Genomic DNA, 12,233 nt, shown 5'->3' with positions numbered 1-12,233 from the left:
TTTATTTGCCCTTCAAAACACACCTCTAATATAGAAGATATATTCTTAGCACATTTTATAGGTATGGAAAAAGAGATGGGTCAAATCATTTGCTAGGGATCACTCAAACAGAAAGTGACCCAGGTAGGACTAGAAGGAATCATGCCTTCTCCATAAATAAATTCAGCCCCTTCTCCTTGTCTGGGTTTCTGAAGATGTTCTGCTTCCCTACATTTCTTAACAATCACTTAGCTGAACATTTACCTCCTCCCTTCTTTTTGTATTCCAACACATTTTCTTATAGAATCTTAGAAAAGGAAAATGGAGCAGTGCTTTGAATTGTTTTTATCACAAAAGTCATCAGCACAGCACCATCCAATTTAGGTCCACCAGGCAGAAGCACGGATTTTTATGGGCCATGTAAGTCACCTCCTTATATCACTTAGGAAATGCACAAGATTCCCCAGAAGGGAGCCCCGCTCCCTGCTTCTGTGAAGGAAATATGCAATCAGTTTTACCACAGAAATTTTCACTGCCCATCTGAGGTGGGCTCTTGGGTTGTGTACACACGATCCCTGGCAAATTAGGGGTGGCTGAAAGATATGGCCTCTTGCATCCTATCACCATCACTGACCAGAGAAATATTTAAATATTACAGGTCCAGTTCCCAACGCAAAGGCAGAGGATAGGGAACAGAAACAGAGAACACAGAACATATAATAGTGGACTTATTTTTTGTTCACTTGTTGAAATAGCCTGCAATGCATTGTGAAACTAAATGTCACCCCTCTGTTTGTCAAGGAGGTTAATGTAAGTAATGCCTCTTGGCCAATCTGTATGCAAATGTAGAATTGTGTGCAATTCTGTATTAGTGGAATCAGTGTGCAAGGGAACTCATTTCTTTTCACTATGGAGGAACTCTGTGGATTGGAAGGTAGTGTTGCATATAAATCCATTTTTATTTTGAAGCTTTGGAATACAGTGAAAATGCCTAACTGAGCTTCTTGTAGAAGACTGCACTGGAAGATGTTCTTACATTATAAGATTTACATTAGTTACTTAACATATTTATTATCTCTCAGTTTGCATATTTTTTATGTGAAGAAATAACCAGATGAGAAGACTTAAAAAAATTGATATGTGTTCTCATGAGCCCTGGGTTTTCGGTAAACATAAGACCATCCCTTTCTGATTGAGCCCCCCATGTTGGTATCCAAGCAGCCTGTTACACTGGGAAAAGGGTGACCTTCAGAGACATGCAGGGCTGGTTTGAATCTGTGGGCTCCATTTTTTAACCTTGGGAAAGTTACTTATCTTGGTTAGTCTTGGTTTTTTCTTCTGTGCAATGGGATTCACACTACCTGCATAACAGGGTTGTTGTGATGTTTAAGTGAGAAACAAAGTACCTGATTCATTCTCCCTCAAAGGTAGGTGGCGAGGGATGGTTTACTCTATTCAAATGCTCATGGGAAACCAGCAAACACTTGCATGTGCGCGCACACACACACACACACACACACAGAGCATAACATATAATACGATGACATAACTAAAACCAAACGTCTTTCAGAGCAATACAAGTAATGGGTGAAATTCACCTAAAGAAAAAGACAATAAGATTGAATTGCAAAGTATTACCTAAAACTGAACTTTATGTTATTTTCAAAAGACAAAATGAACTAAAAAGCAACTCAATAAGGCTGAACAAAAAGGATGGGCAATGTATCAGGCAATTATAAACAACAAAATGCAGAGTTTACAATCTTAGTACCAGGCAACACTGAAATCAGGGCAATGACATCCCTGATTTGCAAGTACGAGACAAAAAGCAATCTCTAACAATAAAGACAATGATCCATAAGATCTAATTACGTCAATTGTTTATGCAGCAAATGAAACAGCATTAATACTCATAAATCAAAAACAAGTGGAAATACAAAGAGAGAAGTGGGCAATGCCAGCTAGGCACAGTGGCTCACGCCTGTAATCCCAACACTTTTGGAGGCTGAGGCGGGTGGATCACTTGAGCCCAGGAGTTTGAGACCAGCCTGGGCAATGTGGTGAAACTCTGTCTCTATAAAGATTATTTTATAAAAAAAAAGTAAAAAAAAATAAGCAAAGAAGTGGGCAATGCTTAAATAAGGAATTTTAAGTCTCTTCATTCATGACAGAGATAGTGGAGGACAATAAATCAGGCAAAGCAGGATATTAAATACCGAATATCATGCACATGAGTTTCATATTATATATATGCAGACTACTCCTTTTTTTTAAAAGTGACCGTGAAGCATTCATAAATTTGATCACAAAATTAAAAAAATTTAAAGCACTATAAATGATACTCTTATTCAACTGAGATAGAGTTAGAATGCTTGAAAATGGATGAACCCAAATTTGACTCTCTGAAATGTAAAAATTCCTTAAATAATTCCTGGGTCAAAGTGAAAATCAAAACTAAAACTTTGTCATATCAGACATAATACAGATGTATACCACAAAATGCAACAAAAAAGTCAGTTGCATAGTGTGTGTGTGTGTGTGTGTGTGTGTGTGTGTGTGTGTGTGTATGGAGTGGTGTGGTGCATGCGCGCGTGAGCGCGCGCGCACACACACGTTTGCTCATACACGAAGGCAGCTTTCTCTTTTAATGTCTTTCGAGAAGATCTAGGGGTGACTCACTAAGAGCCTTCAGAAATACTGAATTTAATATGAAGAGGAGGCTGATTCATTTCTCCTTTGTCTAAAGAATCTGAATGATGCTTTAAATCAACTGTGTCATATGTACATCAAAAGAGGAAGGTGTTTACACTCATTAACAAGTGGGTGTTTTTAAAGTTAAGTTCACACTAACAGGGAGAAACTGAAACCCAGAGATGCTGATATGTCTCAAGTCACCCCGCTCCACTTAGGACCCAGCATCTGCTCCCTGAATACATGGCTGCCTGCTTCCTTCTTCAGAACGCTCTCCTCCTTATCCTGCTTTGTTCGGGAGAACTGGTTTATCCCACTAAGGGCCACAGGGTGCAAGGAGTAGAATGGCCTTAAAACAACAAGCCAAGGGAATAAGTAAATACGTCCTTTGATTGAAGCATTTTTTCTGACTTAATGTTTGTTTTCACAGACTTCTCTATCAACTCTTGGCATCGCACTGAAATTCTATAACTATTCAATAACCAAGAAGAGTATGAAAGGCTGTGAGCATGGATGGTGGGAAATTAATGAGCACATGTAAGTGATTTTCATATGTGAGGCATCTGACGAAAGGTTCATAGCTGTGTGTTCCTTGTTCTTAAAGAGTTTGTGCTTTATTTACAGTTAGCGAAACTGAGGGATATAGGAGTTATGTAACTTGCTCAAGGTCATGCAGCTCATGAGTGATCGAGGCAAGATTCAAACTCATGTCTTAGGGCTCCTGCCCCACCACTGCTCTCTGCTGCTGGGCTATAGATACGTATATTCCACACTTCACACAAGTATTTGGCAGATGAATTTTTCAAATCCTGGATCCATGGGGGAATATAATAAATTGGGGTTCTGCTGGAAAAAAGTGTTGGAGACCATTGACCAATTCTGTGTGGTAGGAGAGTCTCAGTTGGCCTGGCTAGATCCTGAGGCTGGGAAATGGGTTGAAGCTAATCGGAAATCTAAGAGCTTAAGGTTAGAACCAATCTACTTGGCTCTAGAACCAATATACTAGGTGCTCACTCTCACTCTTAATTTGTCCCTTAATTGTTGTTGTTGATTTGCTTATAAACCTGTAACAGATTAAATAGGCACTGAATTAAATAGTTTTGTTTTTTTGTTTTGCTTTTTTATTTTTGCTTTTTTGAGACAGAGTTTTGCTCTGTCACCCAGGCTGGAGTGCTGTGGTGCGATCTTGGCTCACTGCAACCTCTGTTTCCTGGTTTCAAGCAATTCTGCTGCCTCAGCCTCCCAAGTAGCTGGGACTATAGGCATGCACCACCATACCTGGCTAATTTTTGTAGTGTTAGTAGAGATGGAGTTTTGTCATGTTGGCCAGGCTGGTGTCAAACTCCTACCTCAAGTGATCCACCTTCCCTAGCCTCCCAAAGTTCCAGGATTCCAGGCATGAGCCACCACACTCGGCCCCTGAATAGGTTTTCAAAAATACAGCATGCCCTGTCTTGACCACGGAATAGCTTCTCAGTTCACTTTCAGAAAATTCTGTGAAGTTAAAGGATTTGCCTGCTACTTCTTTGTTCATTGTTATTCTATGAGTGAAACCTTCCCTTTCTAAGTGCTTTTTCAGAAAAAAACTTCTTTCAATCCCTTCGGACAGACTACTTTCAAAATAACTGGTCCTGTCTTCATTAGAATAGGGCTTATCAAATTTAAGGACATTCTTGGATTCATATTAAAATACAGACCGTATTATTTTGGGGAGTGTAATTAAATCGAGGCTCTATTTTGTGGGAGTCAGAAGACCCGGGTTCAAGTTCCAGCTCTATCATTTAGTAGCTACATTAACTAGGGCAAATTATTTAACTTCTTTGAGTTTTAGTTGGTGAAATGAGGTAATGATTCTTAATAAGTTTTTTCTTGTTTGTTATTTGGTTAGAATTTACGAAATCATGTATACCACAAAGCAAAAAATACTAGCTATTATTAATATGAATAATAAGATTGTTTTTGAAATGACACTTGTTGGATAAATACTATAGAACGTGCCCCCAAGGCTTTAAAGATACTGCATTTTGGTATTTAAATAAAATACAGATCCAGAAAACAAATCTTTATAAATCTTTTGTGAAGGTGTAAGCCTATGACAGAGCTGTGCTTTGAAAATGAGGGACTATTTTATCCCTAAATCACAACGACTACCCAGGATGTGTTTATTGCTGCCTAAGTAGGAGCAGGATCTGCTCCCAAGCCATACCAGGAAAGCTCTCTGAGCCCCATCCTTTCCTAAAGGGCCAGTTCTTCACTAGGCTTGTGGGCTGGCTGAAATCCTATCAGATTCATTTGATGCTTCCTTACCCTCAGGATTTAAAATGCCAGCCCTTCACATTATCAGTACTTTTCATCTAAAAAGGAAAAGCTCTAGTTGTGCTAACTAGACACCTTGCTGAACAGTTAGCCTAAGGAAATGGAGGCTGTAATGGGGAAGGAGGAAAAAGTCATCCTGACTGGAAGAAGCCTAATGATCTCCTCTAGCCAGCCTGGGGGTGAGGTGTGAATGCTCGGGCTGCTGGACTGCTGTATATGAACCCCGAAGAAATGGATAGCCTTTTTACCAAGATTTAGCATGGCAGAACTGCTTTGGTGTGCTAGAGTTTAGCATCAGACCAATTAGCATCCAAATCTTGGTTCTACTTACTTGCTATTTGAACTTCAGCAAGTTATTTCACGTCTTTATGTCTTAGTTTCCTCACTTATCATGTGTCTGTCTAGATAAACTGACTCTTGCTGGCTTTCTCCAGTTTCTCAGTTTCAAAACGTTCGTTTCATAAGCCACCATTATTCCTCATTGCCTACTCCCCCCTTTTAAACTCCAGCCCAAGCGTGTGATCTCTTTCCTCTTGATTCCCCTTAACATGCCTAGCAAGGCTCATCTTTGCAAGGAAACTCTACTAAATGTTAATGGTGAACGCAAAGAAAATCACTATGAGATTCAGATAACATAATCAGCATGTTTTTAAGAGCACAGGATTCTGATCTCAAGATGGCCAACTCTGACTCCAAAAGTTTGGCATGGCTTAGCTTTCAGGTGCCTCTCAGACCCTGGCTCCCAGTTAGCCAGAAGGACATCTGCACTTGCCATCTCTTCCTCATACCTCAGGAGTTGTCTAATAGCTTATCAGTTCCTGTACTTCAGCCAATTGCGAAAGACTCTTCCTGAGAAACACGTGAATGCTTTCCTCCTTTAATCCTTAAAATCATAGGCTATCTGTGCTGCTGAATGCCAGTGTCTGATCCGTGGAACATTCCTGTTTCCCAAGTGCTTTAGGGGCCTAGAGTGATAGGCATTACAGGTTCCAGTGGAGGTCGTTACCCCCAAGCCTTGTGTCTGCTGTCTCCCATCAAGATCTTGCGGGTTTCTCTGTGGGAGGAGCCTCATCTACACAGGGCGGTGGACTAACTTAGGGGCCTGCAATATAATAATACTGCATGCTTCACTAACCACAGTGCTAACGTACTGAGAATTATTAACAGGAGGGACATTTTCTCAAAAGGATACTGGGGGGCATTAGGTGATGAGAGGTAATTAAAAATAATCAAGGTAGGGAAATATTGGAGACAGACATTAATTCTTTGAAATTTTGCCAAGGACAAGCCCTTATGTGCATGTCAGATTTCAATTTACATTGAAATAATGTTGTCTTTTGCTTTTAGTCTTGCTGGAATTCTTTGCATATTTTCAACCTGAACGAATGGACTCCACCTTGTTTGGCAGAGAGGCTTGTGGACAAAAGCAGGCAATTCTTATGTTACACAGGTTTTCACATTGTAAAAGGAAAGAAAACAGAGAGAATTAAATCTATATTTCTTTGGATCATAAGTGATGGTGAAGAAAGCAACAGGTCAATGGTGCTATTATTGTTCTATTAAGCAGAGGAGAAAATAAAGAGGGCAGAAGTTACTTGATCACAGTCACATGGCCTAGATTGAATAACTACCATTAGCTCTACCATACGCATCTCTGTTTGTGAAAACCAAATGACCAAAGTATTAGAGAATTCACCATGAATAGGAATTCAGTCGACAGAACCTCAAGCTGTGTGTTGTCCCCGACTCTTGTCTCCTCAGGTACTGTGGCTCCTACATGGATCATCAGACAATTTTTCGAGTGCCCAGCCCTCTGGTTCACATTCAGCTCCAGTGCAGTTCAAGGCTTTCAGACAAGCCACTTTTGGTAGAATATGGCAGTTACAACATCAGTCAACGTAAGCTTGGGATGACCTCCTTAGGAAAACTTAATGAATACTTACATAGAGGATAACATTTTATAATTCTAAACTGTGAGAATTTAAGAAATGAATACTGCTTTATTTCTGCTATTTCCTTTTACATGCTTATTTTTATAATAAATAATAAATATAAAGTACAAATAAATATAACAACTAATATATATGATTACATATTTATTACTACTATACTTTGAATTATTACAGAAATAATACAACTTTTTAATATTACTGATTTATAGTTGAAAAATAATTTCTCACATTATTCCTTAAAGACATGTATTGGTTTGTAGTTCTTGCTAGCCATCATTCTCTGTAAATATGATGTTTACAGCAACATGTAGCGGATCCAAAGCCAACACTTGTCACTCACTTTGGCCTGTGCTTGCACAGGAAGAGCTGTTGGGTGGAGGGAGTTCAAATATCAGCCCTCAGAATGTTGAGCTTGAAATTCATACCGAAAACTAGTGGAAGAGTGGCCAGGAAGTGCTCATGAGAAAAGGCAATGTGTGAGGGAAGTCATTAGAACTACAGAGAGTAGCTAATGACACGCTCAGGAAATCTTTGACCCATCTTAAGATGGAAAAAGTAAAGATTGCCCACTGAGGAGTCCACAGGGATATGACTTGAGAGAACATTTTTTTAGACCCCATGTCCTTCTTTGCCAATCCCTAATAGACTTTCTTCTAGACTCAGAATATTACATCCTAAATATCAGAGTATTACAGTTTCCAGCAGAGTCACAGGTAGATAAAGCAAGCTGTCTTATTTTTAATTGTTTTTTCAAATCATAACTATTTTCCAGCATCTCATCCACTCCATCATGTGCCACTGAAATAGTGTTTGACTCGACCATACACTTTCCCCCATTCTTTTGCACAAGGGGAGGAAGGATTGATTATTTCTCTAATGTTTATCTATGAACTCAGGATGAATGATTCAAGATCAGGAATGAATCTTGAATCAGGGAATGGATCATTAATTAGAAGCCTGGTTGAAGAGGAAAGACTAATGGACAGGGAGGTAGGCAGCAGGAGTCTGAGTTTGAGGTCAGTAAGTAATCTCTCTAGGTCCAACGTGATAAAAGCGGTGGTTACTAATATGTTTTGGAGCATAGCTGACTTGAAAGTGTAATTTAAGACATACAGAATAACTCATCTGATCACAGAAGATTCAGGGACACCAGAAGTCAATTTAAAATTCTCTGAGGCTGTCTAAAGACTCCACATTAGGAATGCTGGGCTCCCTTAGGTATGTTCCAACTTTCACATTCTTCAAGCATATGACAAAGTCATCCAGCTGAGACTAGACTATGGAGATAGTAGAAGTTTGCTTGTGCATATGACCTGAATGCAGTGCTCACCCAGAGCTCCAGGTGGATATTGCTTTCTTCTTTGCCCTTCTATGTTCTGCGTTTTTGTCTTTCAATGACTGGCAGCCTTCATTTGATGGAGACAATATATAATTATTACTGCTACCCTGCCAACTCCCTAACCACGTCACACTGTAAATTTCTTTGCTAATGTGGTCTAGTGATTTTCAGGGATCTCTCCAAGATTTTCCACTTTTTGTTTTCCATAGCCTGCCCTGTTGGATCTTTTAGATGCTCCTCTGGTTTATGTGTCCCTCAGGCCCAGCGTTGTGATGGAGTAAATGACTGCTTTGATGAAAGTGATGAATTATTTTGTGGTGGGTATTCAAGCTTTTAATATGACTTTCTTATGAATAAGTAACTTCTCAGGACCATGATTGCTGCTGGTATATATCCTTAGCCTTTGTAGTTATTATCTATTACTGCATAATCAACTACTCCAAATTCTAGTGGCTTAAACAATCATTTATTCTTGATTATGCATCTGTGGATTTTCTGGGATCTGACTAATCTAGACTGGGCTCATATGGGTGGCTCTGCTTCAAGCATTGGGTCCTCCTGAGCTTGATTCTTCCAAGATTGGAATCAGCTCTACTTTTTATGGCTCTTTTCCTCATTGAGCCAGTCATGGCAGTGGCAAAAGGAAAAGAGGGGAGAGCAACAACTCATGGTTTCTCATAAGTCCTGGGCTTGGAACTGGCACACCATCATTTGTATTACATTCTATTGCTCAAATCAAGTCACATAGCTGAGAACAATGTCAGGGGCAGGGAAATTTACTCTATACACCTTGGGGCTATGGTAACACTGGGGTGCATGATACTACCACAGGGAGTAAAGATCTGTGGCTAATAAATTAATTCACCACAACCAAACACTGAAATTGTAGTTGAGGGCACAGATTCTCCATCTAGAGAGAAGCTCAGAATTTGCAGAGAAGTGCTCTTTTAGCTTGCTCCTTTATGAAGCCCAGCTCCCATCTGTTGTTTGTAAATAAAGAGAACGGGTTTTGTGTGTTGTGTGTGTTTCTTTTCTTTTCTTTTTTTTTCTTTGAGACAAGGTCTCGCTTTGTCACTCAGGCTAGAGTGAGTGGCACAATCACAGCTCATGCAGCCTTGACTTCTTGGACTCAAGTGATCCTCCCACCTCAGCCTCCTGAGTAGCTGGGACTACAGGTGTGCACCACCACATCTCACTAATTTTTAAAAGATTTTACTAGAGACAGTGTCTCACTTTGCTGCCCAGGCTGGTGTCAAACTCCTGGCCTCAAGCATTCCGACCACCTCAGCCTCCCATAGTGTTGAGATTACAGGCATGAGCCACTGCAGCCAGCCTCATGAAAGAAAAAGTTTTATTGTTATTTTTCTAACCTGTACAATTTGTACTGACATCACATTGGTGGTGACTAATGTGTAGGGTAACTGACATTCTTATTTAGGGTGAAGAATCTCAGACTTAATTTTTCATGACTACTTGCACCTCATTCTTGAATCTATCTCTAGTTTCAGGGAGCAATGTGGGAAGGACAATTCACTGGACTATGTGACACCATTGGCAGCATTTTCTCCTGAAGGTCCAGAGTGTTTAAATCAAATACAGTTACAGTGATATTGCTATTTAATCTTTTTCATATCCTTGGAAAAATATAGTTAATATGCTATATCTGTGAAAAATTATATGAATGAAAAATAACTTGTGACTATATACTTTATTTATTTATTTTGTAGAGACAAGGTATTGCTTTGCCATCCAGGCTGGAGAGCAGTGGTGTGATCATAGCTCACTGCAGCCTCGAACTCCTGGGCTCAAGGGATCCTCCCCCCTCAGCCTCCTGAGTAGCTGGGAATACAGGCACACACCACCAACCCCACTTTGTTTTACTTTTCATACAGATGGGGTCTCACTGTGTTGCCCAAGTCAGTCTAAAACTCCTGACCTCAAGCACTTCTCCCACCTTGGCTTCCCAAAGAGATGGGATTACAGGCACAAGCGACCATGCCTAGTTTATGCCTTATTTTTTTAATTGACAACACAAAACACAAAATTTGTCTTAGCTTATGGTTCATTGATTATTTAAATCTACAGTGTTCTATTTCTTAAGAAAATAAATGCTGATCATTATATAATGACTGGCTTTTTTTACATTATTATTTTTTGTGCTGATTCTCCAAACAGAAATGATTATTGTGAATTTGTAATAAAGACTGTTTTTTGATAATCATTATTCCTCATTGTGCCATTTTTTGGAGCTATTCTCTAAGAGTCCATGAGGTATGCTCAGCGACCTAATGAACAATTTTAGGGCAGCAATATCCTCCTACCTGCCCTCACAAGAGATAGCTCTGAAAAAACAGGTGCAGATAGCAAAACTTTCAACTTTTCACAAAACCAGAAATGTCTAAGCAATCATGCTTTCTAAATTTGCTTGCTTGTACTTGTTGCTGGTCTAAAGGCAATTCATGAAAGTATTCCAAAGAGGAAAAACATGATAGATTTACATGAACATTTCCTAATTCAGGAAATGGATCTCATCAGACAAAATAGTTCCAAAGAGACCACAGGGCCACATAAACCCAAAGTTTGTTATCCTTTAAGATCTCACATTCATTAATTCATTCAACAAACCTTTAGTAAACAACTACTATTTGCTCAGGGGCTTGAGGTACGGAGATGAAGAAGACAAAAATCTCCAATCTTAGGACACTCCTATTTTGCTTCGGAAGGTAGATGAATTTGATTTAGATCACAGCTTATGATTTTTATTTTCCTTAAAATAAATTACTATGATGCATTTAATTGTAACTAAATAAACAAGCCACCAGAGTTTAACGCATTTATACAAAAGCAAAAATCAGATCTGAAAAACAAGTGGTAGAAATTACACCAAAGTTTGAACACCTACTTTTCCTCATGGAAGTGTCAGTTTTGAGGAAAATACACTTTTTGTTTTATTTAGGTCATCTGAATGATTTGTACCTTGAGACTGGCACTGCTGATCATCAGAGAACCCGGCTGGTATCTCAGGCTCATGAACTTTCTGTTTTTATTTTTTATTCTAGTGAGTTCTCAACCTGCCTGCAATACCAGCTCCTTCAGGCAGCATGGCCCTCTCATCTGTGATGGCTTCAGGGACTGTGAGAATGGCCGCGATGAGCAAAACTGCACTCAAAGTGAGGGAGGGTCCTCTGTGCCCTGCTGTTCCTCCTATGAAACTCTTCTAAATCAGGACAAAAATACCTCTGAGGGGTCAGGGGTTAGGGCAATCAACTTGTCCCAGTTTCTCTGGAACTTTTCCAGTTTTAGCACTGAAAGCCCTTGTCTTGGGAACCCCTTTAGTCCCAAGGGGACAAACAGGGACAGTTGGTCACTCTAAATGGGGTGGAATGTGTGTGTGTGTGTGTTCATGTGTGAATACTGGCAGATTTTTTTTTCAATTTTTAAAAATTTTAGTGTTAAAAACACTTTTTTTTCCTTTTTAAAAAAATTATTATACTTTAATTCTAGAGTACATGTGCACAATGTGCAGGTTTGTTACATAGGTATACATGTGCCATGTTGGTTTGCTGTACTCATCAACTCATCATTTACACTAGGTATTTCTCCTAATGCTATCCCTCCCCCAGGCAGGCCCCGGTGTGTGATGTTCCCTGCCCTGTGTCCATGTGTTCTCATTGTTCAGTTCCCACCTATGAGTGAGAACATGAGGTGTTTGGTTTTTTGTCCTTGTGTTAGTTTGCTGAGAATGATGGTTTCCAGTTTCATCCATGTCCCTGCAAAGGACATGAACTCATCCTTTTTTGTGGCTGCATAGTATTCCATGGTGTCTATGTGCCACATTTTCTTAATCCAGTCTCTCATTCATGAACATTTGGGTTGGTTCCAAGTCTTTGCTATTGTGAATAGTGCCACAATAAACATACGTGTGCGTGTGTCTTTATAGTAGCATGATTTATAAT

At 39.6% G+C, this 12,233-nt stretch overlaps 1 protein-coding gene across 2 annotated transcripts in view; it reads left to right on the top strand.

Annotated features, from left to right (window-relative positions):
• The window catches only part of TMPRSS7 (transmembrane serine protease 7), a 42,538-nt gene that overhangs the window by 16,643 nt on the left and 13,662 nt on the right, over positions 1-12,233 (top strand). For both annotated transcript variants that reach the window (XM_050778891.1, XM_050778890.1), the window contains 4 exons: positions 3,101-3,207; positions 6,748-6,884; positions 8,487-8,594; positions 11,337-11,447. In XM_050778891.1, coding sequence (XP_050634848.1) covers positions 3,101-3,207; positions 6,748-6,884; positions 8,487-8,594; positions 11,337-11,447 — 463 coding nt within the window. The remainder of the gene's footprint in view (positions 1-3,100; positions 3,208-6,747; positions 6,885-8,486; positions 8,595-11,336; positions 11,448-12,233) is intronic.

This window comes from Macaca thibetana, chromosome 2 (assembly GCF_024542745.1).
Source record: "Macaca thibetana thibetana isolate TM-01 chromosome 2, ASM2454274v1, whole genome shotgun sequence".
Lineage (NCBI taxonomy): Eukaryota > Metazoa > Chordata > Mammalia > Primates > Cercopithecidae > Macaca > Macaca thibetana.
The sequence above is the reverse complement of the archived record's forward strand: the minus strand, read 5'-3'. Positions and strand labels throughout refer to the sequence as shown.